General features: G+C 43.6%; 3 protein-coding genes across 5 annotated transcripts; 1 reads left to right on the top strand and 2 right to left on the bottom strand.

Annotated features, from left to right (window-relative positions):
- Positions 1-55: 55 nt before the first annotated feature.
- On the bottom strand, positions 56-8,406 carry LOC135496631 (ethanolamine kinase 1-like). Of its 2 annotated transcripts, XM_064786050.1 has the most exons (9): positions 8,171-8,406; positions 7,591-7,862; positions 6,602-6,760; positions 6,291-6,448; positions 5,505-5,591; positions 4,914-5,074; positions 2,074-2,156; positions 1,112-1,194; positions 56-733 (listed from the first exon to the last, which is right to left on the bottom strand). In XM_064786050.1, the coding sequence occupies exons 1-9, from the start codon at positions 8,384-8,386 to the stop codon at positions 723-725; spliced, it is 1,230 nt and encodes a 409-aa protein (XP_064642120.1). In that variant the 5' UTR covers positions 8,387-8,406; the 3' UTR covers positions 56-722. The 2 variants fall into 2 exon arrangements, with proteins under 2 accessions (XP_064642120.1, XP_064642119.1); XM_064786049.1 differs by having other exon boundaries at positions 56-1,194.
- Positions 8,407-10,255: 1,849 nt separating this feature from the next.
- On the top strand, positions 10,256-20,026 carry LOC135497335 (arylsulfatase B-like). 2 transcript variants are annotated; one of them, XM_064787153.1, is made up of 12 exons: positions 10,256-10,412; positions 11,272-11,383; positions 11,687-11,738; positions 12,366-12,469; positions 13,046-13,149; positions 13,570-13,652; positions 14,421-14,586; positions 15,439-15,536; positions 15,794-15,930; positions 16,384-16,566; positions 17,077-17,294; positions 19,125-20,026. In XM_064787153.1, exons 1-12 carry the CDS (start codon positions 10,313-10,315, stop codon positions 19,295-19,297), a joined length of 1,530 nt encoding a protein of 509 aa, XP_064643223.1. In that variant the 5' UTR covers positions 10,256-10,312; the 3' UTR covers positions 19,298-20,026. The 2 variants fall into 2 exon arrangements, with proteins under 2 accessions (XP_064643223.1, XP_064643224.1); XM_064787154.1 differs by lacking the exon at positions 13,046-13,149 and adding an exon at positions 12,885-12,988.
- Positions 19,376-22,065, bottom strand: LOC135497336 (large ribosomal subunit protein bL20m-like). The gene is made up of 5 exons (XM_064787155.1): positions 21,929-22,065; positions 21,409-21,519; positions 21,021-21,098; positions 20,656-20,721; positions 19,376-20,250 (listed from the first exon to the last, which is right to left on the bottom strand). The coding sequence occupies exons 1-5, from the start codon at positions 22,022-22,024 to the stop codon at positions 20,086-20,088; spliced, it is 516 nt and encodes a 171-aa protein (XP_064643225.1). The 5' UTR covers positions 22,025-22,065; the 3' UTR covers positions 19,376-20,085.
- Positions 22,066-22,146: the final 81 nt, after the last annotated feature.

The following is a 22,146-nucleotide window of genomic DNA, read 5'->3' as shown; positions in this document are numbered from 1 at the left end:
AAAATCCGATCCCGAGAATAGGACACATCGACGATGAATTAGAACTTAAGGCCGATGCCATTCGTTAAAATTTGAAATTTATTTTAATCAAACTTTCAGTTTCAAATTGTGTTAATGCCTACTGAATATGAATTTTAACAAGGGTTTGTGTAGGCAGGTATATAAATTCTATAAACACCAGGTTACAGCTAATTTGTATGCATAATAAATGCACAAAAGCATTCTGTGTATTAACTGCATTTCCTGACCCACCAGTAATTACGAATGGTGTGCTCCGCTAAATGTTGGCAAATGACTGTGCACATTAAATCGAACTACATAGGCCTTTATGTGATTTCGACTTTGCATGTAATTGAGTTGTGATAAATCTATACCAAGGTCAAACTTATTTAGAAGTTCATCTAGGGGCATATTGTGGGTCAGCAGAACTTTAATGTTGGCTGAGTATTTGGAGATCAGGCACTGATCGAGCCTCGAACCCACACGACCTTCCGATGACAAGTCTGACGCTCTTCCAATCTGTCACCGCCCGTTCCGTGGCTTGCGTTTTTCTGGTTGGCCGACGGTTTCAGTCAGTTTCTGTGTCAGCAAATCACTGTCCGCTGTAGTTACCGAAGCAGACGACAGCAAATGAATTAAAAGCACAGGCAGATCCAACCTCGAATATTTCCTGTTCTTTTGCACTTGACGTGGATTTCCTGGTTGGTATTTCTAGATGATAGCTAAAACATAACTGTTAATAGGTTCATATTTATGAAGCTGTCCTAAATACGCAGTGAAATTAGTGTTTGTGTAGCCCTACGCCTAATTAAGGGTAAAAATTGCGCTTTTCTACCATATCTGCCCAAGTAATGATTGTCATTGCACGTGCTGTGTTGTGTAGCATGTACATCAAGCACTTGGCTCTAAGTGTTTGATAATGTGACCTAAAATGCGGTTATAGCTGGCATACTGTCCGCTATGGTTACATGTGGACACAGTCATTACTGTCCGCTATGTGTATGGTGTAACCATAGCGGACAGTCACACAGGTACACGAGAGGTAACCATAGTGGACAGTCTGCCGTATATTTTTGCGTTTTTCACTTCTCGTCCGTCTTGATATTCTTACACCATTTGTTCTTCAGTTTCTCCAATAGCTCAAACATCCTGGCACGATCCCTCCAGTAGCACTTGAGGCGGGCAATACTCATGCTGTAAACAGGAAAACGTACCATGTAATAGGTAAACCCAAATATTCTACAAAAAACATTTCCAGAGACTTGAAACGACCATTCAGGTTCCGGTTGTTAGAACGGATGTTCGCTCATCACACCATGCTGACATGTTGATACATGTGCATTGATGTACATGAGCATGTCAATATGATGTTATAATCTAACATGCTTTCTAACAACCGGGCCCAATTTTCAGATCAACAGGGTTCTGACGGGTAGTCATGTTCTCTTGTAATTCGACATTAGGAAGGTTTCGCTATACCCTAACGATCGACGCTACGTTGTACGAAGGTCTGTGGTGTTATCAGGTTGGGTCATGCGCCAAACTCGTAAATCTGCTTTCATACTTAGTAAAACGCGATTTCAGGGAGTTCTTCAAAATTCATCGTCCATAAAGTATAGTGGTAAACTATTCTATTTAGACTTTTACTCAAATGGGTTGGTACTTTGCAATTTACGTTCATTTTTATGGGACCCGCCGTCTTTGGGCCTATGATGGAACTCTCATCAATGGATCGTCCATGGGCCATCAGTGGATCTACCATGAGCCGTCATAGAATCTATGATGGGATCCATGTGTAAAATGTGGTTTGTGTTATCATCACAGACCCATCCATGGGCCCATCAGTGATCCATGCATGGACACTTTTGCCTGTGTAAATATTAGATCTTCAGCAGGATATTCATGGTACCGGTATTGATGAACTCTTAACCAAAGGGACTAAGGGTTAGCATCGACTGTTGAAACTCTACCTACACGAAACTGGCGGAATGAACAACAAAGAAGTATAATAATTGGGCGAAACGAAAACAAGATTAACTTCAAAAATGCCAATCAAGAAGAAGATCAACTTACCCAAGGAACATCTTGGGGTCCAAGGATCTCTCGGGGATGTTCGCCAGTTTAGCTAGAGCAACGTGGAAGAAATATAACTGAGCCTGCAATGAGACAAACACTTCTTTAAAAATCAGTGCAACGCATTATTAGTATTCATCGCCATTTTCTAAACTCACTTTGACACTGTTGTCAACCTGAAGAAGAGATGTTGTGGGGTGGAGGGGATAGAACGCTTTTGATGAATTATTCTAAAATACCTTGGTACCGTAAAGTCAACTTTTAAAGGGAAAATGCATAAGCCTCGTTCTGAGAGTGGAGTGTTTTGGACACGCAACCAAGATGCTCTACCAAAGTTCCCTCGGGTTGCACTAAAATGTGGAAACCATGCACACAGCTCACTTCAGAAGTTTGAGGCTCTCAAAACACTGATTCAAACACAAATCAGCCAAGGAAGCATCAACCACCCTAAGTTTTTTAATGAGCACTACACATATTTGCTGAGAAAAACGCACCAAATAGCCCATTTGCGCGGATTTTAGCATCACTTGAGCGAGCCGATGCGGACTTCCTATGCACGCTGCCGTAACATAATGTAAACAACGGCGCTACCGGCGCTCCGGGCAGGCGATGGATGGAATTTGCCAAATTCGCACATATTCAAGTTATTTTCGTGGCCTATCTTTTTAAGTTTGAGGTATTTTAGAATAGAAATTGAACCCGAGGCGGAGGACCTTGGTTGAGTTACCAAGACACTCGAGGGTGGAGCTAAAATACAGTCCAAACCACCAAGACACTCGAGGGTGGAGCTAAAATACAGTCCAAACCCGAGCCGATAGGCGAGGGTTTGGACGAAATTTTAGCTCCACCCGAGAGTGTCTTGGTAACTCAACCAAGGTCCTCCGCCTCGGGTTCAATTCCTTAAGTCAAGACGTGATATTACCACAAAACAGTTTGTACATCCTCAGCTGAAGGATTCCATAACCATTCCATAACCATCGTGGTACATCCTTGATTCCGTAACTGTTACTCGGTTTCATTTTCAAGCTAACTAGGACTTTGCGTGGCCGTGCATATGTCTTGGAAACATTAGTAAATAAACAAAAGATCCAACGGTGAAGTATAGAATTTGTACATTTTTATGGACAGGACCATATTTTGGGGAGACTCGGTTGAAAGAAGAGTTGGCCCAGGTGGACCTCGGATATTTTCCCTCCTCAGGTACGCTACCAGGTAACTACAGTGCGTAAATGTACACAGTGTATTACAATACCGCTCATTCGAGGAAACATAAGGGCGATTTTTGCTGCAGTCATATAACCTACTTTATCATGTCTTAATATGTTAACATTTCATGATTATGTCTTCTAAACAAAGGGGTTTATATTAATTCATTCCAGTAAGGAATTCTTTATGAATAATGTGCAGAGGAATTACATGTAGCTGTGGCTTTGACGGAGTCCCGTGAGACGAAACCAGCGTGACGTAACGCGAAGTCACCACCTGGATAAGGGCAGATACATGTATTCATCCAGAAGTATTGAGGAAGCAGGAAGGGGTGGGCGTTTGTGGCTTTCTGAGTGTGAGGGGTATAGTGGTGTCTGTTGACTGTGCTTTAAGAAAGACTAGGCATGATGCCAGTCTCTCTCAAAGCACAGTGATGCCAGTCTCTCTTAAAGCAGAGTCAACAGACATGCGGTTTCAGGATTAGGTCTTTCATTGTAGCAATGCGAAAATGTAAGCAATTTTGGTTTGGTCCGTCATAACATAGAGTGACTCAACCACTATCTTGATTACAGCGGCCGCCTCAACGCCACTACGCGGGGCTTAATGGTATTAGGCTAAGTAGCTTCGCGCGATATGCACCATTCCGGGAAAACTCAATGTTGAAGTATGCTCATTAGCATAATCTGTCCTTAGCTCCAGCTCGAGGTAATCTTGCGCAGTGTTTCTTCGGCCCAGATACATTCTGGTGGAAAACGCCTAGGTCTAGTACAATGAATGCCTGGCTTGCGCAAGACTTATAAGTGAAGAAGGTCTGGCTGCGCGAGACTACTGTGATAAAAATGACCATTGCAGAGACTCTGTGACGTAGGCAAATACTTTTTACAATTAAAAATGGTCTCAAAAGACGATAAGGAATGATTATTTATGAACATTTCCTGGAATATATACCTTCTAATCATCACTTTACATAAATAGGTTGGCGTTAGGTCACTTGCTTTTCTTTCCCCGTGACAATATACAGAAAAATAGTTACAACCCCACAATCGCGCTATAAGTCCATAATAAGGCGACGGTGACCCGTTATAAATGTTTCGCCAGCTTCGCTATTTTGCCGCTACGCGGCGCGTTGGGCCCTTGCGTCTCGCACAGTCAAATAGAGCTTATTAAAATGTCATATTGTGGTAAATACACGGCTGGGATGGATCAAAGTGGAATTAATTCTCAATCTGCGGTTGATTCTAAATTCACAGAGTCAGGCAATGACAGAAATATGCTTTTTGATAATATATTTAAGAAAATGTGGTCTCGCTGGTCAGTTCAGAATTTGTATTGTCATAGGGCAATATCAATGCGCGAGTGACGATTTGCCGGATAGGCTGTATCGAAGTCATTTTCTTCTCAGGCATTTGGTATTGGAATGTTATAAAATTGTATTATGATATTGGAAAAGGGTTCTTCTTAACATGTATAAAATTTGGTGACGATTGATTGGCCCTAATGTTACTTCTTTTACCGAAACCTATGTACAGCAATGTACACGGTAATCACACAGTGTCTAATACAGGGCTCTGGCCTAGTAAGCCTATATGCTAAGTATTTGAAACTTTGTGTCAAACCAGCAATAGATTACCTACTATAGCTACGACTTCGACCATGTCAAGAGTATCCTGGATTTGTTCCTCCATGACTTCATCATGGATATTGTCATGTTTATTGATCTCCTCTAAGTAGGTCAAGACGACTTCTCGCGAGACTTCAGGACTGTGGTACAGTCCCTGTGGATCTGGTGCAAACCCTGTGAGAAATAGAATAAAAGAGAATATTTCGCCGATCAACATTTTATACTTACCGACCGAACGAACCAATCAGCGCAGAGCCTTGGAGGGTGTTGTGTCCAGTGACGCATTCATTAGTACACAAGGTTGAAACGTTCAATCAGATGATATTGGTGCAACTTTAACATAAACGCCTGATATGAAGGTTCTGTGAGACGAAACATTTTGCTAGAGATTTTTTCCCTGAAAGAAACTTCAGCCGAGGAAATATTTATTTTCAGTGAATCGACTTTGCTAAATGACGAATATCTCTAACACTATTAAGCTTTTGAAAAAGAATAGTAGTAAGAATCGTCACGTTGTTTGAAAAACCGTTAATGGGTTTTTGGCCAAACACAACTATGCACCCAATATAGGCGGGTTTTTCAGCCTAGTGAGAGGTTAACCCACCTATGGCAGACGATATAAGGAAATTGCCCAAATCCGCCAAAGGCTCACCGAGACCACACATCTCGAAATCGACGAAGGTCACGTGGTCTGAAAGAAATCAAAACGGGAGTACGGTACGGCTTGTCCTAATGTCTTGAACGAACCATTTTGAGAGAAATACACGTTCTCTGAATGGATGTCATTTTACAATATATTTCATATTATGCGGTCATTCAAATTTGCGAGTACACCTCATTTGTTCAAATCTCAGTGATCCTCTCCATTATCCTCTGGGGGTTAGACACAGACAGATCACCCACGACCCGAAAGGCGCCGTGAGGGGCCCTGCGTACAAGCTCTGACACCTCTCACGAAAACTGTGCCCACAGTATCTTGAGGCGCAACGAAATGTACGCACTACTTATCTATTGCAAAGAGACCTGCCAAGAGTCTTCAGCTACGGGACCTTATGACCCCTAGTCAGGGATTAGAGCTAGTTCATCACCGCGCGGTTCCTTAAAGGTAAAAGTTGACCTCGGAAGGACTCGGGCGGCGGCGGAAAACTCTGCCGGCGCAAGGCCGCGTGCGTGAGGAAACCAACGAATAATGCGTTTTTCTCCTATCAAAGAATTGAAGCGCAATTAGAAAACGTCGAACACTTTGTCGAACAATATGTTGCTGATGAAACAGCGAAAGACCTTTTTAAACTCAATTTTACCAAAAGTGTGACTCAGTATAAAGACGGAGTGCTTCAATTTGTTTTATCTTTTTCTCAAAAGGCATTTCCTGTTGACCACACCTCCTTACCATTTTCTTCGTCATAGATGATATTGGTCGGGTTGCAGTCGTTGTGACAAAACGGGATTTTATCTCCATACCGGCCGTCCATCATTGCTTGCATATAGCCAAACACCAATTCTAGTTCCTTTCTCCGCTCTTCTTGGGTCGGTACCTCACTGTTGAACCTATACAATTACAGAACACTGCAGAAGTAAACAATATCAATTTGTAAGGCGCCGTTTCTACTTAGTATATCTCAGATGTTCAAAAGCGCCCCACGTGGTGGTTGTTCGAACTATTTCAACATATAACAGTTCCTAACGGTACTTCTTCCTCACCATTTTGTTGTTTCCTCATTGACGATCACCTTGGGCCACTCGTGTATACAGTCACTGAGGACATCCATCATGGTCCTCGCCTTCTCCACTCCGTATTCATCGACAGCAACCAGCCTTGTCGCCTCGCAGTGCATCTTGGCCATAGCCCGCGCAACTGACCTGAATATTGAAAAGGTATAATATGTGGTGACGTAGTGAAAATGGGTCACGGATCGAAGTAGTAAATCAAGAACTGATCAAAAGAACCCAAGAAACGCTTCTAGAAATGATTAACGCTTGTTTGTATTGGATCATGTAACTCTTCTCTTAATCGGGGCGTCTTTAGAATATTGCAATATCTAAAAATATTCTGGGCGTTTTTCACGCTGTGGGAAATCGATGACCCGGAGGAAGCCTATTGGTCACGCACCAATTTGAGATTAATGCGTAGTCTTACCATACCAGTTGAATGGTAATTCCCTTTGAAATACAGTTCTCTTCTTGAATTGTGAATTAGATGTGAAGAAAATGATGAAGTTTCAGTCCAAAAGTACAAATGTCCAATTGGCTTACTTATGTGGTTTTGAGGCTCCATTTGACCCGAGTGGGTGAAAACGCTGATTCGCGGGTAAAAAGTCGTCAAAATCCCCCCCCCCCCCACACACCCCTAACTCAGACCCCCAAACCCTGAAATTATCATACATATCGTGCAACGCAAATTTCATGGTTTTACAGGCTAGGATAGGTCTATTTGGCTCTGAAAGCGTTCCTACGTCTCGGAAAAAGTTATGATCATGTAGATAGTAGCCTACCATTTGAAAGAGATAACGGCTTAAAACTTTATTACAGGTGCGTGACCTATACAGATAATCGTGCGCTCTCTACGGACACGTTGGGACCCGGCCGAGATAAAGCCCAACCACCGCCGACGTGAGAGGCGCTATGAGTAAGTTAAGAAATCAGGCTGTCGACCAAAATTAAACAATGACTGATCAGGTACATATACTTACTTCAAGAGCTTGGTATCCTTAAAAGCAGACAAATCCGTCCAGAAATAGCTCTTGCCCTTGGCGAATCCAGAAACAAGCCCATTGGTGAATGTCGCGTAGAGGGGAGGCCCAATCTTCAAATCCGCCATCAACTTTGTGTGGATTAACTCCTTCTGCCTGTTTTGCATGAAGCCCTCCACGATGATGCCGAATATCCTGGCCACCAACCATTCATCTTTGTTTTCGTTTGCTTTGCAGAGTACCATGTGGTTGATGAAACCCTGCTGTAGAGGCTAATTTCAAAAGAGAAAATACAATCGTTCAATCCAAGCAATAGCTTCGTGGGTTTCTAGAGTTGAACCCCCAATGCAATTTAAATCTATGTTTTGAGTGGCCAGTTCAGGTAACAAATAAAGTTTCAGGCAGGCCTATGGTTACACCCGGTTTCAGTGCTCAATGAATTATTCTGTTTGAAGAAATCACGGCCCTGGTGGAAGCTATTTTTATATGAAAAGCACATATCTCATGGTCAAATTGCCCCTTTAATTATCCAGGAGACCAAATTTCCTGTCACACTGGTGCAATCTGCGATATAACTTACCTCGATTTTGATGTCATCTTCCTTCCAAGCTGGTCGCAGTTTCGCCAGCACCTTCAGTAAGCCATCTCGGTTGTTTTCCTTATCGACCGTGATGTTGAGATTGAGAACCTGAGCAGACATGGTCGATGGTCTTTGAGAAAGTGCAACCCCCGTGATTTTCTCAAGCAAACATACAATTTCACGTTGAAACAAGGCCAGCCTAGCATGAATTGTCATGCGTAGGCCTCTGCAGGTCATTGCCTTGTCCTATTAACAGTCAATTGCAAAAATGTAGGGCACTTTAAATCATTCGTATCAGAGGCGCATAAAGTAAATGTATATCAAACTGATGTATAGATCGAGCACACGATCACACTATCAATCAATCAGAACACAACTCCGGGAACACTCATCAAGCATATCAAGAATGAACATCACGCAGTAGGGCCCGGGTTCGATTCCGGGGAGAACCAGGATTGCATTCCTTGATGAACCGGCGTGAGGCTGAAGGAACTAAAACTGCTGGCTCTTAAAAAACGCAAGGTATAACATATGCGATTGTCTGTTGGATGAGACTAAAAGCCGTGGTCTCTTTATTATGTTTAAGTGTCTATGCTTGGGCATAATATATGTTGTTTCTTTGTACAAAAACGGCTTCCAGCAGGGCCGCAAACTCTCCAAACAGGATGAATGAAAAACTACAATAAACAATGCACTAGAACGGGGTGTAACATTAGGCCTGCCTGGAATTCGCAAGGCAGACCCCCAAACTGCCTTCCAACACTGGTGAAAATCGTTATCAGAGAACGTCATCAGTGTAATACTACCAGTGGCGGCGCATCGTGTAAAGTTGGCACATTATTCTCCTTGCCAGGTAAATACACGACCAATGATGATAACTATGTCATGATGACGATGACGATGACGATGGCGGTGATGATGATGATGATGATGATGATGATGATGATAATGAAGCAATGACTTTGCTTCTATTTTACACCTCATCACATCAGATCCCGAAAACAGGATACATCGACAATGAATTCGAACTTAAGGCCGATGCCGTTCGTTAAAAATTGAACTTTATTTCAATCAAACTTTAATTTCAAATTGTGTAAATGCCTACTGAATATGAATTTTAACAAGGCCGTTGTGTAGACAGGTTACATCCAATTTTTATGCATAATAAATGCACTAAAGTATTCTGTATCCTGACCCACCAGTACGAACGGTGTGCCCCGCTAAATGTCGACTTTACATCAAATCGAATGTACATACATGTAGGCCGTTATGAGATTTCGGCTGTGCATGTTATTGAGTTGTGATTAAAAAATATTGAGTTGAGAGCTGAGCGTGAACAAGGACATAATTAGCTCTATAAACAACATTGGGCGATTGTAATGTAAGTAGAAGGAAACCGGAGACCCGGAGGAAACATACGCTGTTGAAGTGAGTCACTCTCTCTTTCACCTGAGTAGACTGGGACCGACCGGGAATCAAACCCTGGACCTCATAGGTGACAGGCGCTGATGTTCCACTGCACCACTCCGACAGTTCTGATAAATCGATGGTCAAACTTATTTAGAAGTTCATCTAGGGGGGATATTGTGGGTCAGCAGAACTTTAATGTTGGCTGAGTATTTTGAGAGTAGGCACTGATCGAGCCTCGAACCCACACGACCTTCCGATCACAAGTCTGACGCTCTTCCAATATGTCACCGCCCTTTCCGCGGCTCGCGAAGTTCTGGTTGGCCTTCGGTTACACAAGTGTTGATTGCAGTGACCCTGTTAAAAGAATTCACGGTACTACTGGAAGCCACTTTTGTATGAGAAAAACAAACATCTCATCCCCGACATGTCCCTTTAATCCTAAAAACATGAATAACCTAATTCTCATAATTTGTTTGGTCAACATAATATGTAATGGAACGAAGTGGTGAAAACATGGCCTATATTTTGCACTCAGATGGAAAAAAAAGGACATATAAGCTTTGTTAATACCAACAAAGGCCCTAAATACGACTTTTCTGCGGTGAGAATATGGGACGCTCAGAATTAAAGAATTCACCTGATGATAATTATAAATGTCAATATCGATTTTTCTCATGAACTACCTTGATTGTCTGGTCACTCTTCAGCGGGCAGACGACCGTGCAGACGATCATGGCAGACGGGCGTGTTCTCCTTCTCCTCCTGGCCGTTGCTGTCCTGGCTGGAGCTACCAACCCGCCTAACATCCTCTTCTTCGCCGCTGACGATGTGGGTGAGTAACAAGTGAAAGCAGAATTTGTCCCCCATTACATTCCGAGGTGTTTTGAAATATAAGAGCTAGACCTGCCCTTACACGATGATCGCCCAGTGTTGGGAGATTGGACAAGGGCATCTGGGCATTAAAGGAACACAAGAGGCAGAAGTTAGGGATTCAGTTGGAGGTCTTCGAGTGACTGATATAAATGTACTGTTTGTAGAGAACTAAGTCAGGTTTTGATTTAGGACAAGGATTATTATCTGTATTCCAACTGCCCCTTGCGAAAAGGACGTGGCGTTATTCTGTGCGTCCCGAGTTCTATGTGCACCGGATTCTTGTTTCTCATAATTCAGCCCCGTTTCTGGCATTCTTCATGATATCTAGCACGGAGGGAGCCGATGTCACGAGGCTTTTGTGCATGTCAAGATGTTTTAAAGGGACAACTTTGGCACGAGATGTTGGTTTTTCAATACGAAAAGGCTCCTGTAGGAACAGGATAATTGAAAAATCATTGAACCGCAATAAACAATGCACCTAGCAATGAATGTAACCTTTCACCTGCCTGAAATTCGCAAGCCTTGTCGACTGCCTCGCAACACTGGCGAAAATCATTATCAGGGATCAGAATTAGTGTGATAACACAAGTGTCGGCGCTTGCTGGCATAAGCAGGGGAATTGTCCTCCTGACCAGGTGAATCCCACGTACAAGTTGTCCCTTTAATGAAAAAGTGAGTGTTGTGATGAAAATTATTATGTCAATTCTTGCTTTCGTATAGACATAGATATTGACTGTGTGATTTGTAATGTAATGTAGGAGGAAACTGGAGACCCTGCAATGAAGTTTTCTTTGTACTCGATCCGTTTACCGTTACAGGGTGGAACGATATTGGCTGGAATAACCCGGATATAAAGACACCCAACCTCGACCACTATGCCAAGAATGGGATTATCCTCAACCAGTCTTATGTTCAGCCGTTATGCTCGCCGTAAGTCACCTGTAACACTCCTCAGCCAATAAATATGCTCGCCGTTAGTCACGTGTTACACTCCTAAGCCACATATGCTTATGCTCGCCGTAAGTCACGTGTTGCACTCCGAAGCCAACGGTTATGCTCGCTGTAAGTCAACAGCTTAACATTCCTATGCTGTTATGCTCACCGTACCTGTCAGTCACGTGTTACACTCCTAAGGCTATGGTTATGCTCAAAGTAAGTCTGAAATATTGAGTTGAGCGTCATCTATAGCCATGCCAGATACTAAATCGTAATTCACGAAAAAATCTCTTTCAGATCTCGCAGCGCCTGGTTGTCCGGGAGGTTCCCCTATCATACTGGCATGCAGGTATTTGTATCTAAACGCCTCGCAAAAGAGTGATTTTTAGTCGCGATCGTGATCGCGTACGACAAAAATCTGTTTTGCGGCGGGCGCCATCGTCGGTTTTACCCGCAGACGAGCGATCTTGTTATCGCTAATTACAGGTTTCTCGCTCCTTTGCGGGATGCTTCCATTTTGCCGTTCCTGAACCGAATATGATGCATATATCGTGAGCGGAACAAAAAGTAGACGTAGGCCCTACTCGATGAATTTGCAAAGTTTACATATCTCCAATAAGGCCATGGCCAAGGTACTTGAAAATGTATGTTATCTTACAACCAAAGCCTAGTGAAAATAATCGTTTGATATGTTTATATATCATGTGAACAATTCGAAGATAATATGAGCATATATATATAGACATAACACCGATGACCCTCCAAGCTCCGTCACGGAAGTAATCTCCCGGGATAGACCATTTCGTCATCCTAATCGCATTTTCTCATTGGATGAGGGACGAGGCCGGTATACTGCGTCCGGGGTGTACACGGAAGCGGATTTGGAGTCTCCACCGGGCCTATGACGCGGCTTCATTCAAGTTTCAGCGAGAAATCCCATGCATTTTTCTTCAGACCCCAGCTTCTTTATTTTCAGCATTTGGTGATATTGCCGGCACAGCCATACGGACTACCCCTCAATCTTACCACACTTCCGAATCTAATGAAGGATGCGGGCTATGCCACGCACATGGTCGGAAAGTAGGTACATGAAGCTAAGGCCATACTAGAAGGCAGACATTAATATTTAAGTATAGTAGGACCGCCTCATCAAACTACTATTTCTGTGCGGACTATCATCTCAGGCGTACGGCCTCCGCACGTCCTGTGACATCTGTAATACTGCGCCATCCTCTTGGAACCGCTTCGCTGTTGTGAGTGAAAGAAAGTTCTGTCCCCTGAAAAACGTTCCGCAAAAAAAGCACACTTTTTAGTTCGGGACCATTGGTTTTCAAAGTCCCTGGCGTCCCACTGTGTGTCATATCCTTAAAGGGGGATGGGTCATTGCGGGATTGGAGCATGAGAGCGTACTCAGAATGTGGTAAGATACATTGGAATAGAATATTATTCACGAGTGTCGCGTACACCCCCATAGTTCATACTGTCTATTCTTCAGATGGCATCAAGGTTTCTGTAGCTGGGAATACACCCCCACACATCGCGGGTTCGATTCCTTCTATGGGTACTTCAATGGACAAGTTGACTACTACACTCATAAAGGTATGGAACAACATCCCTCTGGCTTGGCCTTCTCTAGTAATGTCTCCTTTTCTTTAGATGGCATCAAGGTTTTTGTAACTGGGACTACACCCCTACACATCGTGGGTTCGATTCCTTCTTTGGCTACTACAATGCCCAGATAGATTACTACAGTCATAAAGGTAAATTTCATTTGGTTCGATAACTGTAACTACCTCCGACAATAGGGTTGCGCCCGAAATTCTGGACTCCCACGCAACTCTGGAACTAGATTTGTTGATGACTTCGTGCCGTGTCTGCCAACACAGACCGCCATTACTGAAATTCATTCCAAGATTTTTGGAGTTATAACAGGCGGGTGAAACTGCAAGAATCACAGGGGGCGATCGGGCCCTCAATCTGTCGAGCTTACAAAACAATCATTCTTCTTCCTCCTCTTCGTCGTCTTCTTCTTCTAAAAAAGTACTGCGTCTGGGGCTACGGTGGAGTGGCCATTCCAGGTTTTCTGTGGCTAAACTGTGTAATGGGGATCAAAATCCTTCGATCACTTGGAGAATGGCAAAATTCACTACAAATATTGATATATCTGCTCTTTTTTCCAGTTGACATCCCTCTGTTTGGAAACGGCATCGATTTCAGGGACAATGAGAAAGCTGTGACAAACCAAAATGGAACATATTCAACGGTGGGTTCTCTAAACATATAATTAGTCAACAAGGGTCTATGGGCAGTGAAAATGATACCTCACCTTTACTGTTCGTTCAATATTAGACCATGAGCCCTGTTGTTATGGAGACACATAACGATGCCTCCTTAACAACTGTGTTGTACGGAGAGAGAATCCGTGGTGTTTGATGTGCCTTGGTCTTTTGAGGACAAAGTCACAATCAGCAAACTTGGACACAATTACTCTATACAACTTGACCCAAGTTTTTCCACCAGGAGGACAAGATGACTTTGTCCTCATGTGTGTCCTCTGGACTTTGTCCTCGCTTTGAATTCTTTCTGTCATATTTCAAGGACTCCACACGAAGAGGGCCCAGCAGATCATCACAGAACACGATAAGACTGCTCCTCTCTACCAGCATGTTGTGACTTTGTCCTCAGGTTGTGACTTTGTCCTCGCTTTGAATTCTTTCTGTCATATTTCAAGGACTCCACACCAAGAGGGCCCAGCAGATCATCACAGAACACGATAAGACTGCTCCTCTCTACCACAGCATGTTGTGACTTTGTCCTCAGGTTGTGACTTTGTCCTCGCTTTGAATTCTTTCTGTCATATTTCAAGGACTCCACACCAAGAGGGCCCAGCAGATCATCACAGAACACGATAAGACTGCTCCTCTCTACCACAGCATGTTGTGACTTTGTCCTGAGGTTGTGACTTTGTCCTCATGTGTGTTATCAGGTTGTGACATTGTCCTCACTTCTTATTCTTTCTGTCATATTTCAGGGACTCTACACCAAGAGGGCCCAACAGATCATCACAGAACACAATAAGACAAAGCCTCTCTTCCTCTACTTTGCCTCACAAAATGTTCACATGCCACTCGAGGTGCCCCAGTCATATATTGATATGTACTCGAACATCAAGAACAAGAACAGACGTCTAACTTCAGGTATGCATGGCCCTGTAACATAAGTCTTCCTTCTCAAGTTAACACCTCAACTTCATCAGAGTAGCAGAGTTCTTGAATAGAGTGAAGAGATGTGAGTTGTATTGTACGCGCCGGTCACCGATCCAAAGGTTGACCGCGCTCGACGTTGCTTAACTTCCACACTGGGGCCAACGCGCCAACCACTGGGCCATAAAGGAATTCCCTCATGGCCGGTGGGTTAAGCCGTGCCATATACCTGGGGGTACTATACATCATTCCCCCCTTCGGACAGAGATGGATCGTCCGCGATCCTACTTAGCGCTTCATGCGTCTCAGTACCGAACTACAAATCCAGAGCTCGCATCGCGTAGGAAGGTCTGCCAGATGTATTGTACGCGCCGGTCACCGATCCGAAGGTTGACCGCGCTCAACGTTGCTTAACTTCCACTCTGGGGCCAACGCGCCAACCACTGGGCCATAAAGGAATTCCCTCATGGCCGGCGGGTTAAGCCGTGCCATATACCTGGGGGTACTATACATGAGTGAAGAGAAGATTTGGTCTGTCCCCTGAAATCCTTCGTAGCATCGGGGCCGGTTTGTTAAAAAGAAATCACCAATCTGATGTCAACTTAAACTTACGCTTTAAATTGCGCCATGTTTGACAAGGACCTGGTTGTTCAAAACAAGCTGGCTTGGTCTCTGGGACCCCATCCTTGAATACCAGAGTCAGTCGTATGCTCCTGCTCTCCAACGCGTCGTGAGTGCCGTGTGTTTCATCCTGCTTTTCCCATTTCCCGGCTGCCTTTCCCGTAGTCTCCCCCTTCCAGCCCAAAAGCCCGGGATCTAATCACGGTTCTACCATTTCCTCTTCAGCAATGGTAACGGCCATGGATGATTCATTTGGAGCTGTGGTTAACACGCTCGAAGAACAGGGGATGATGGACAACACCCTGATCGTATTCACCTCTGATGTAAGTCAAATAAAGACACTTTTAAGGAAGACTATAGGTATTAACCAGGTGGACCAGATTAAGTTTGTCTAAGCGGTCGAAGAATATCTGATAGTACGCCGAAAATCTTGGCAATCTTAACGTCTTCTTCTCAGCGTTTGATTTTCATTTAATGGCTATACTAACGAACCAGACCATTCTTAACAAAATTGGCGATATTGCTACTCAAAATTACAACAAGTTTCATTTAAATCAAGTTTGTCCTTCATTCCTTGCAGAATGGTGGCCCTGTCTACGCCGGGGGCAACAACTGGCCCTTGCGCGGGTCGAAGGCGACAATGTGGGAGGGAGGCACCCGGGCAGCAGCCTATGTCTACGGGAGCATGCTTAAGAAGGCACAGTTTTCATACCACGGGTAGGTGCCTCAGCAATGATACACTCCGGATGCATGCAGTGGACCGGCGTCTTCTCGCATTAGTTCTGGCAGTCGTCACCATGTGGTCCCTGGCTTGTCGGGACGACGTTTGCCTTGCGGGTTCCATCTGCCTGCCTTGTGATGTTGTTCCTAGGCTTTCTAATGGTGTAACAGTTACACTTCCTCTGCAGGGTTCTACCTGCTCCTGATTTCCTCTCTCCCACAAGTGTCTGTTGGTGATTCTGTCTTCCCATCTGATGTTTAAGAACAACCTCAAAGTAAAACATTAGAAGATATTTTCAAAACCTAAAAGCAAGTACGTTTTGACTTGCTTACCCAAGGACGTTTTAGCTAACCCATTGAGAGGAATACACACCCGTTGAAGAGTTTTTTACACTCGTGACACAGGCTTTCATGAATGTAAAATTAGAAACAAAAATTGTCTATTTCCAGAATGATGCATGCTGTAGATTGGTTCCCAACGATGGCAGAGATTGCTGGGGCCAAACTACCAATCTATGAGCTCGATGGAATGAGCATGTGGAACGCAATACGGAACAACGCCACATCACCCAGGACGGAGTTCGTTTATAACATGAACGTAAAGGGACATAGGAGAGGCAGGGCAGCTATTCGGTAAGAGATATAGCTCGGGATATAGTACATGTGTACATCTTTCAGGAATCACTTAAGCTGATCCCACACGGATCCCTGACTGAGTGACTTATAAAAAGTGCATGCAATGCTCAGCGAAGAAGATTCCCAAACAGCTGCTGAACTTGCGCCCGGAACTAGATCCCTGGGCAGACCATCGCGTCATCCTAATTTAGTCTCACTGCGTCCGTAGTGTACCTGGAACAAGTGGGCGGGGAGAGGAGAATGGGCAGTGTCGCAGCATGTGGCCTTGGTGAATACTTGATGGAAGCTGCCAGTGACATGGCGAAGGTCTGTCGGGAGGTCTCTCCGTCGCACTTTTGATGGCTTAAACTGTATTATATAACAAGTAACCCAAGATCGAGTAGTAAGTAGCAAGTACTGCTCCGTTGGACAAGTGGTGTGGTTCGGGTGTCATTTTTGTGCTCTGTGGGTCAAGGGTGGCGAAAAGGTTAGCAGTGACTTAACGATCTGCATTTGTTCATTCTTCAGGGTAAATGATTGGAAACTTGTGGTAGGACCTGACGGTCTGTTCAGCGGGTGGTATCCAGTTCCAACCAGTTCATCCCACAACCCAACAGACTTTGACCTGTATCATGCAATGATGGCATCCGAGGAGGATGAAGAGCTAGGAACAAACGAAATCGACTCCGTTTTCACGATGGAACAAGATGCTAGGGCAACAAAGTATCAGCTGTTTAATGTTATAGGTACTGTACACTTGGAAATATCTGCAGTGATTTTTATTACGCAATGAAATCACTTGAAAGCGAGTAGAGTGGAGAAGCGGGGTGTGTTCCGTGCCGATCCACCGTCGTTGTGCGTATATCAATTCTTCAGAGGTGAATTTAGGATTGATAATCACCGCCGATAAGTCGGCATGGGTGTGTTCCTAATGATGTACCTGAGAAGCTGGGGCCCTGTTGCTAAACTGGCATTTTTAAAAGCAGGAACGTTCATATCAAGTCCCCAAGGTGGTACCATGAATGAAAATTATTGATGTAGATAACGCTAGGTTGAGTCATACTGAACTTCCAGCCGTAGTGTTGCCTCAGTAAGCACCGCCCTGCGTTGTCTGGAAGCTGAGCAATGTCAATTGCCGAGGGACAAGAGTGATACCCTAAACTAAGAGCCAAGAGCCAAGAGGCAAGGGCCAAGAGCCAAGAGCCATGATCACCTTTTTTTACAGGACAGATATGTGTACGTAGGCCTACTTGTCTATCACTGCGCCATCTACACGGTCCTTCTGGTCAACGTAAAATCGCCGGTAGGCCCCAGGCGATTTTCCTGGGGAGCTGGCATCCCCATCCGGATCCATTTTTGACGGCCCGATATGACAAACACGTGTGACTGTACAGAGTGTATGAAGTGCAGGCACAATGTACACCGTATTGTACAGATGACGTAACGATAAAAAATCCAGGCTGCAGACAACCCCTATCCAGAAGTATTAAGGTAGCAGGAAGGGGCGGGCGTTTGTGGTTTCCGAGTGTGAGGGGGTATAGGGGTGTCTATCGACTGTGCTTTAAGAGAGACTAGGCATGTGCCAGTCTTTCTTAAAGCACGGTCAACAGACAGCAATGAGCAATGCGCGATATGGACCATTCTGGGAAAACTCAATGAGGAAGGTATGCTCATTAGCATAATCTATTATAATCTTGCACAGTGTTGCTTCTGCCCAGATACATCGTGCTTGAAAACGTCTCGTGCAAAGAAAGTCTGGCATGCGCCAGACTAATAAGTAAAGAACTTCTGGCTGCGCGAGACTACTGTGATAAAAATGACAATTGCAGAGACCCTGTGACGTAGGCATATATTTTTTACAATTAAAAATGCTCTCAAAAGACGATATGGCATGATTATTTATTAACATTTCCTGAACCATATACCTTCTAATTATCACTTTACATAAATAGGTCGGGGTTAGGTCGCGTGCTTTTCTTTCCTCGTGACAATATACAGCAAAATAGTTACAACCCCATAATCGCGCTATCAGTCCACAATGTTATAAATGTTTCCCCAGATTCGCTATTTTGCCGCTACGCGGCGCGTTGGGTCCTTGCGTCCAGGCGGCGATGTCTTACAACGTCATAAACGGTTACAAAAAACTTTATTCATGAGCAACTGTGGGCCTCAGCCGCCCAAAGATAATAATTATATTCATTTGCCTATATTTTCCCTTTGTTTGTGGCTTTGCTGGTGGCACTTGGCTCTTAAATAGAGTATTGGCTCTTGGCTCTTAGTTGAGGGTGTCCCGGGACAAGATGGGTTGAGCTAATATGTGACCCGTTCCAGCAAAACCAGTCACATGTCGCTCTGAGCTTGGCAGATTGAGATGGACTGTTTGTTCATTTCACTATTGTCTGCCTTATGTGAAATCTGAGGACATCAATTTCTTCTATTATCTCCTGGTGTCATCTTGGCTCATCCTATGTGCGACATGCGACTGATTTTGCTAGAACGGGTCACATATTGGTGTTCATCACAAACACTGTTCAAGCAACTGGGCAATGAATTTGACAACAATCTTATTTCTACAGATGATCCAACTGAGCACCATGACCTGTCCAAAGAGCAACCCGACGTCCTCAAGATGATGATCGGCAGGTACAGCGAGCTGGCCAAGACTGAAGTCAAGGCAATGAACCCTAACAATGACCCAAAGGCAAATCCAAAATATTACAACGGAGTTTGGACCCCAGGATGGTGTTAATGTGCTGTGAACTATTCTACTGCTCTATATATCTCATAGCAGTCCTGTGAGGGAACTTTAACCTTTTTGCTACCCTAATTGATCCACAGAGTGGTACACTGGACATCTCTACAGCACCACAGCCCACATAGCAGTACATGCACTTTTTTACATTTCCCTCAATACAATATCTTTTTCACCCCCAGTTCCTTTATGGACTCTTCCAGTTAATGTATTAGAAGAGTCCATTCCAGAAACTGGGATGTAAAGGTAGCCTATTACCCGATCTTCCAGTTAATGTATTAGACCTGACCATAAAGAAAACTGGGGGTGTATTGGACTAAGGAAGTGTCCAACAACCACAGAAGGGAAAAACTAAAGATAAAGCTCTATACTGTATAAAGATTTATTTACATGCTATTTGCATCCACCAATGAGAAGGCTTGTACTCTAACACAGTTAGGGACATAAACATCAGGAATAGGGAGATCAGTGGCTTAGTTTTCAGAGGGCCAGGCTCATTAACAGGGGGTCATGAGTTTGAATCATGGAATCACTCTTGTTTCATCTCCATAGTCTTGAGCATGACACCCACCACTAAGTTGCTTTCCTTGACCCAGGAGTATGAATTTGTAATTAACCTGCAATGGACAAGCATCCTTTCCTGAAGCAGTGAAACTCCCGACACTGAATGTTACAGAATCTGACATAAATTGCAAATAAAGATTTTCTATACACATCCCAATTGTATTACTGCTGTCAAACTTGAATTCATGATATTTTACACAGAAGTCTACTTTTTCAAACTGTTATGACTGTTGTGTCGGGTCTTTACTGCCCGGGTACAAATGTCGATTTCCTTCACAAAAGGGAGACTCCAACATTCCTCTTGTAACTACGCCATCTTGAGGTGGAATCGTACTTTCAAATAATCCTTCCTCATGAAGACGCTGTTTGGATAATGCTGTTAGACTCTGAAAATGGATAAGGTCAAGTAAGGTGTGATATATGTTGTTTTTCAAACCAAAATGGCTTCCAGTATGACCGTGATTTCTCCGATGACCTTTAACCCCTTGCAAAATCATTTAACTAAAATAACAGTGCACTAGAACTGAATGTATTCAAAGACATACCTGAAATCTACAAGTCCTGTCCAAAACCGCCTCACAACATTAGTGCTAGTGAAAAATCGTTATCAGTTATCAGCATCAGTGTGATTCAGCTTTTGGAGGCATTTTTAGTGGTGTGTAGGGAAATTATCCTCCGAGCCAGGCACGTTCCATGCCCAAGTTATCCCTGGCGGTTTCCTTTCCAGAAACACACAATCCAGCACAACAGCTTCAATAGATCTTAGGCCTAAGCAGAAGGCATATACTTACTTCAAATGTTCTAGGTTCATAAATTGCCAGGTCCTGAAGAACTTTACGATTGAGCATAACGTTACTCTGAAAATGAAAACAAGACATTAAACCAGAGACGAGCAATACAAACAATTCAATACAAGTATTGATATTTTGAGTTATTCAAAATTAAAAGTATATGATGTTTTTTTAGTCACCTAGTAGTACATGTAAGTGGTATAACAAGCCATCAGCACTTCCTTCGTCTACGTACTGTTTATTTCAATGCCACCGTCCTTGGCAACAATAAAAAACATTAAACGTCAGTTGGCTTGGATATGTTCATACAGAATTTACTCTAAAGATTGGGCTTTTTGAATCTTGCAATGACCGCATGAGCTTACCATGGCTAAACCTTCCTTGAGATGCCTGTACGTCATACCATGTTCATTTGCAGCTCCTTCTAACCTTGTCTCCCAAAGCTGAAAGGGACAAGATGGCCATGAGAATGTTGGCTTTTCCTATGAAAACGTTCACCAGCTGGACCGAGACCTCTTCTCAAAGGATCTTTGCAATATTGCCCAACTTCAGTACACCAGAACAGAACGCAACACATAACAAATCATCCCTATCAGGTCATGCGTCTTAAAAGTATAGTCAGAGTTGTATGAAATAATTGTCCCTTTAAAAATTTGAATTGCCTTATTATGCACTTTCAAAATTTGAGACTGGAAGTCATCCTGTACAGCGCCATAAATGTAGGCATACATTCCTAGCTCTATGAATACTTACATTGATCATCATCACCCTCTTTGCTGCACGACCCCACACGGCAAATCTCAATGCTCGTCTCCAGGCATTCTGCGCCAAACGAACACAGTTTCTTTGTCTTCCATAGAATCTCTGAAAAGATACATCGAACATATTGAAATAAAGATGTTACAAGAACATGCAATAGATGTCGACAGTCAACTACACTGTTGAATATCAGGACTGGGGCCTATTGTTAGGGTGCAAAAAAACATTAAAAAATTGCCTTTTTTTATTAGCCTACCATTACCCGTTATGGCATAAACGGTATGGTACCGCGGTACCGTAAAATGCCGTAGCTCTTGTAGAGGCCCTGGCTCTCTTCTCGAACTGCCCTGGTAAAGGCCTCGATCAAATGTTGTTTGTACCAATGGTAATGTATCAGTTCAAGTAGTGGCCGTGTGTGTCTGTGGACAGTTACACATCAGCTTGATCAGTGTCGTGCATGGGCCGTGGCCACGGCCGACACGGATGGTGTGCTTCCATTTTAGAAATCAATTACCCCAGCAAGTCTCCTAATTTGCTCTCTTTTCCAGAAGGGATTGGGTCCAGGATTTCGTATAGTTCTGGCACAACATGCCAGTGTCAGGAAAACCATGTCTGAATACTAGATAAAACAAAATACAGTGAATAAATGGAGTTTTGAAGGGCAAATTTAGAAATACATGCACAAATTTTTATGATTTAGCTCATCACGAAATTATTAGTCTGGCGCATAGC

This window comes from Lineus longissimus, chromosome 12 (genome assembly GCF_910592395.1).
Source record: "Lineus longissimus chromosome 12, tnLinLong1.2, whole genome shotgun sequence".
NCBI classification, from domain to species: domain Eukaryota; kingdom Metazoa; phylum Nemertea; class Pilidiophora; order Heteronemertea; family Lineidae; genus Lineus; species Lineus longissimus.
The sequence above is the reverse complement of the archived record's forward strand: the minus strand, read 5'-3'. Positions and strand labels throughout refer to the sequence as shown.

What these genes read in the sequence shown, in the direction of transcription:
- LOC135497336 (XM_064787155.1), bottom strand. Translation starts at nt 22,024, where the DNA reads ATGGTTTTCCTGACACTGGCATGTTGTGCCAGAACTATACGAAATCCT. An exon ending in TCAAGGAAGGTTTAGCCATG is followed by an intron (nt 20,722 to 21,020) that starts GTAAGCTCATGC and finishes TTTCATTTTCAG; the next exon opens with AGTAACGTTATGCTCAATCG. An exon ending in ATGAACCTAGAACATTTGAA is followed by an intron (nt 20,251 to 20,655) that starts GTAAGTATATGC and finishes ATCCATTTTCAG; the next exon opens with AGTCTAACAGCATTATCCAA.
- LOC135497335 (XM_064787153.1), top strand. Translation starts at nt 10,313, where the DNA reads ATGGCAGACGGGCGTGTTCTCCTTCTCCTCCTGGCCGTTGCTGTCCTG. An exon ending in GTTCAGCCGTTATGCTCGCC is followed by an intron (nt 11,384 to 11,686) that starts GTAAGTCACCTG and finishes AATCTCTTTCAG; the next exon opens with ATCTCGCAGCGCCTGGTTGT. An exon ending in AGAGGCAGGGCAGCTATTCG is followed by an intron (nt 16,567 to 17,076) that starts GTAAGAGATATA and finishes TTCATTCTTCAG; the next exon opens with GGTAAATGATTGGAAACTTG.
- LOC135496631 (XM_064786049.1), bottom strand. Translation starts at nt 8,386, where the DNA reads ATGACAATTCATGCTAGGCTGGCCTTGTTTCAACGTGAAATTGTATGT. An exon ending in AAGGATACCAAGCTCTTGAA is followed by an intron (nt 6,761 to 7,590) that starts GTAAGTATATGT and finishes TTCAATATTCAG; the next exon opens with GTCAGTTGCGCGGGCTATGG. An exon ending in AATGAGGAAACAACAAAATG is followed by an intron (nt 6,449 to 6,601) that starts GTGAGGAAGAAG and finishes GTAATTGTATAG; the next exon opens with GTTCAACAGTGAGGTACCGA.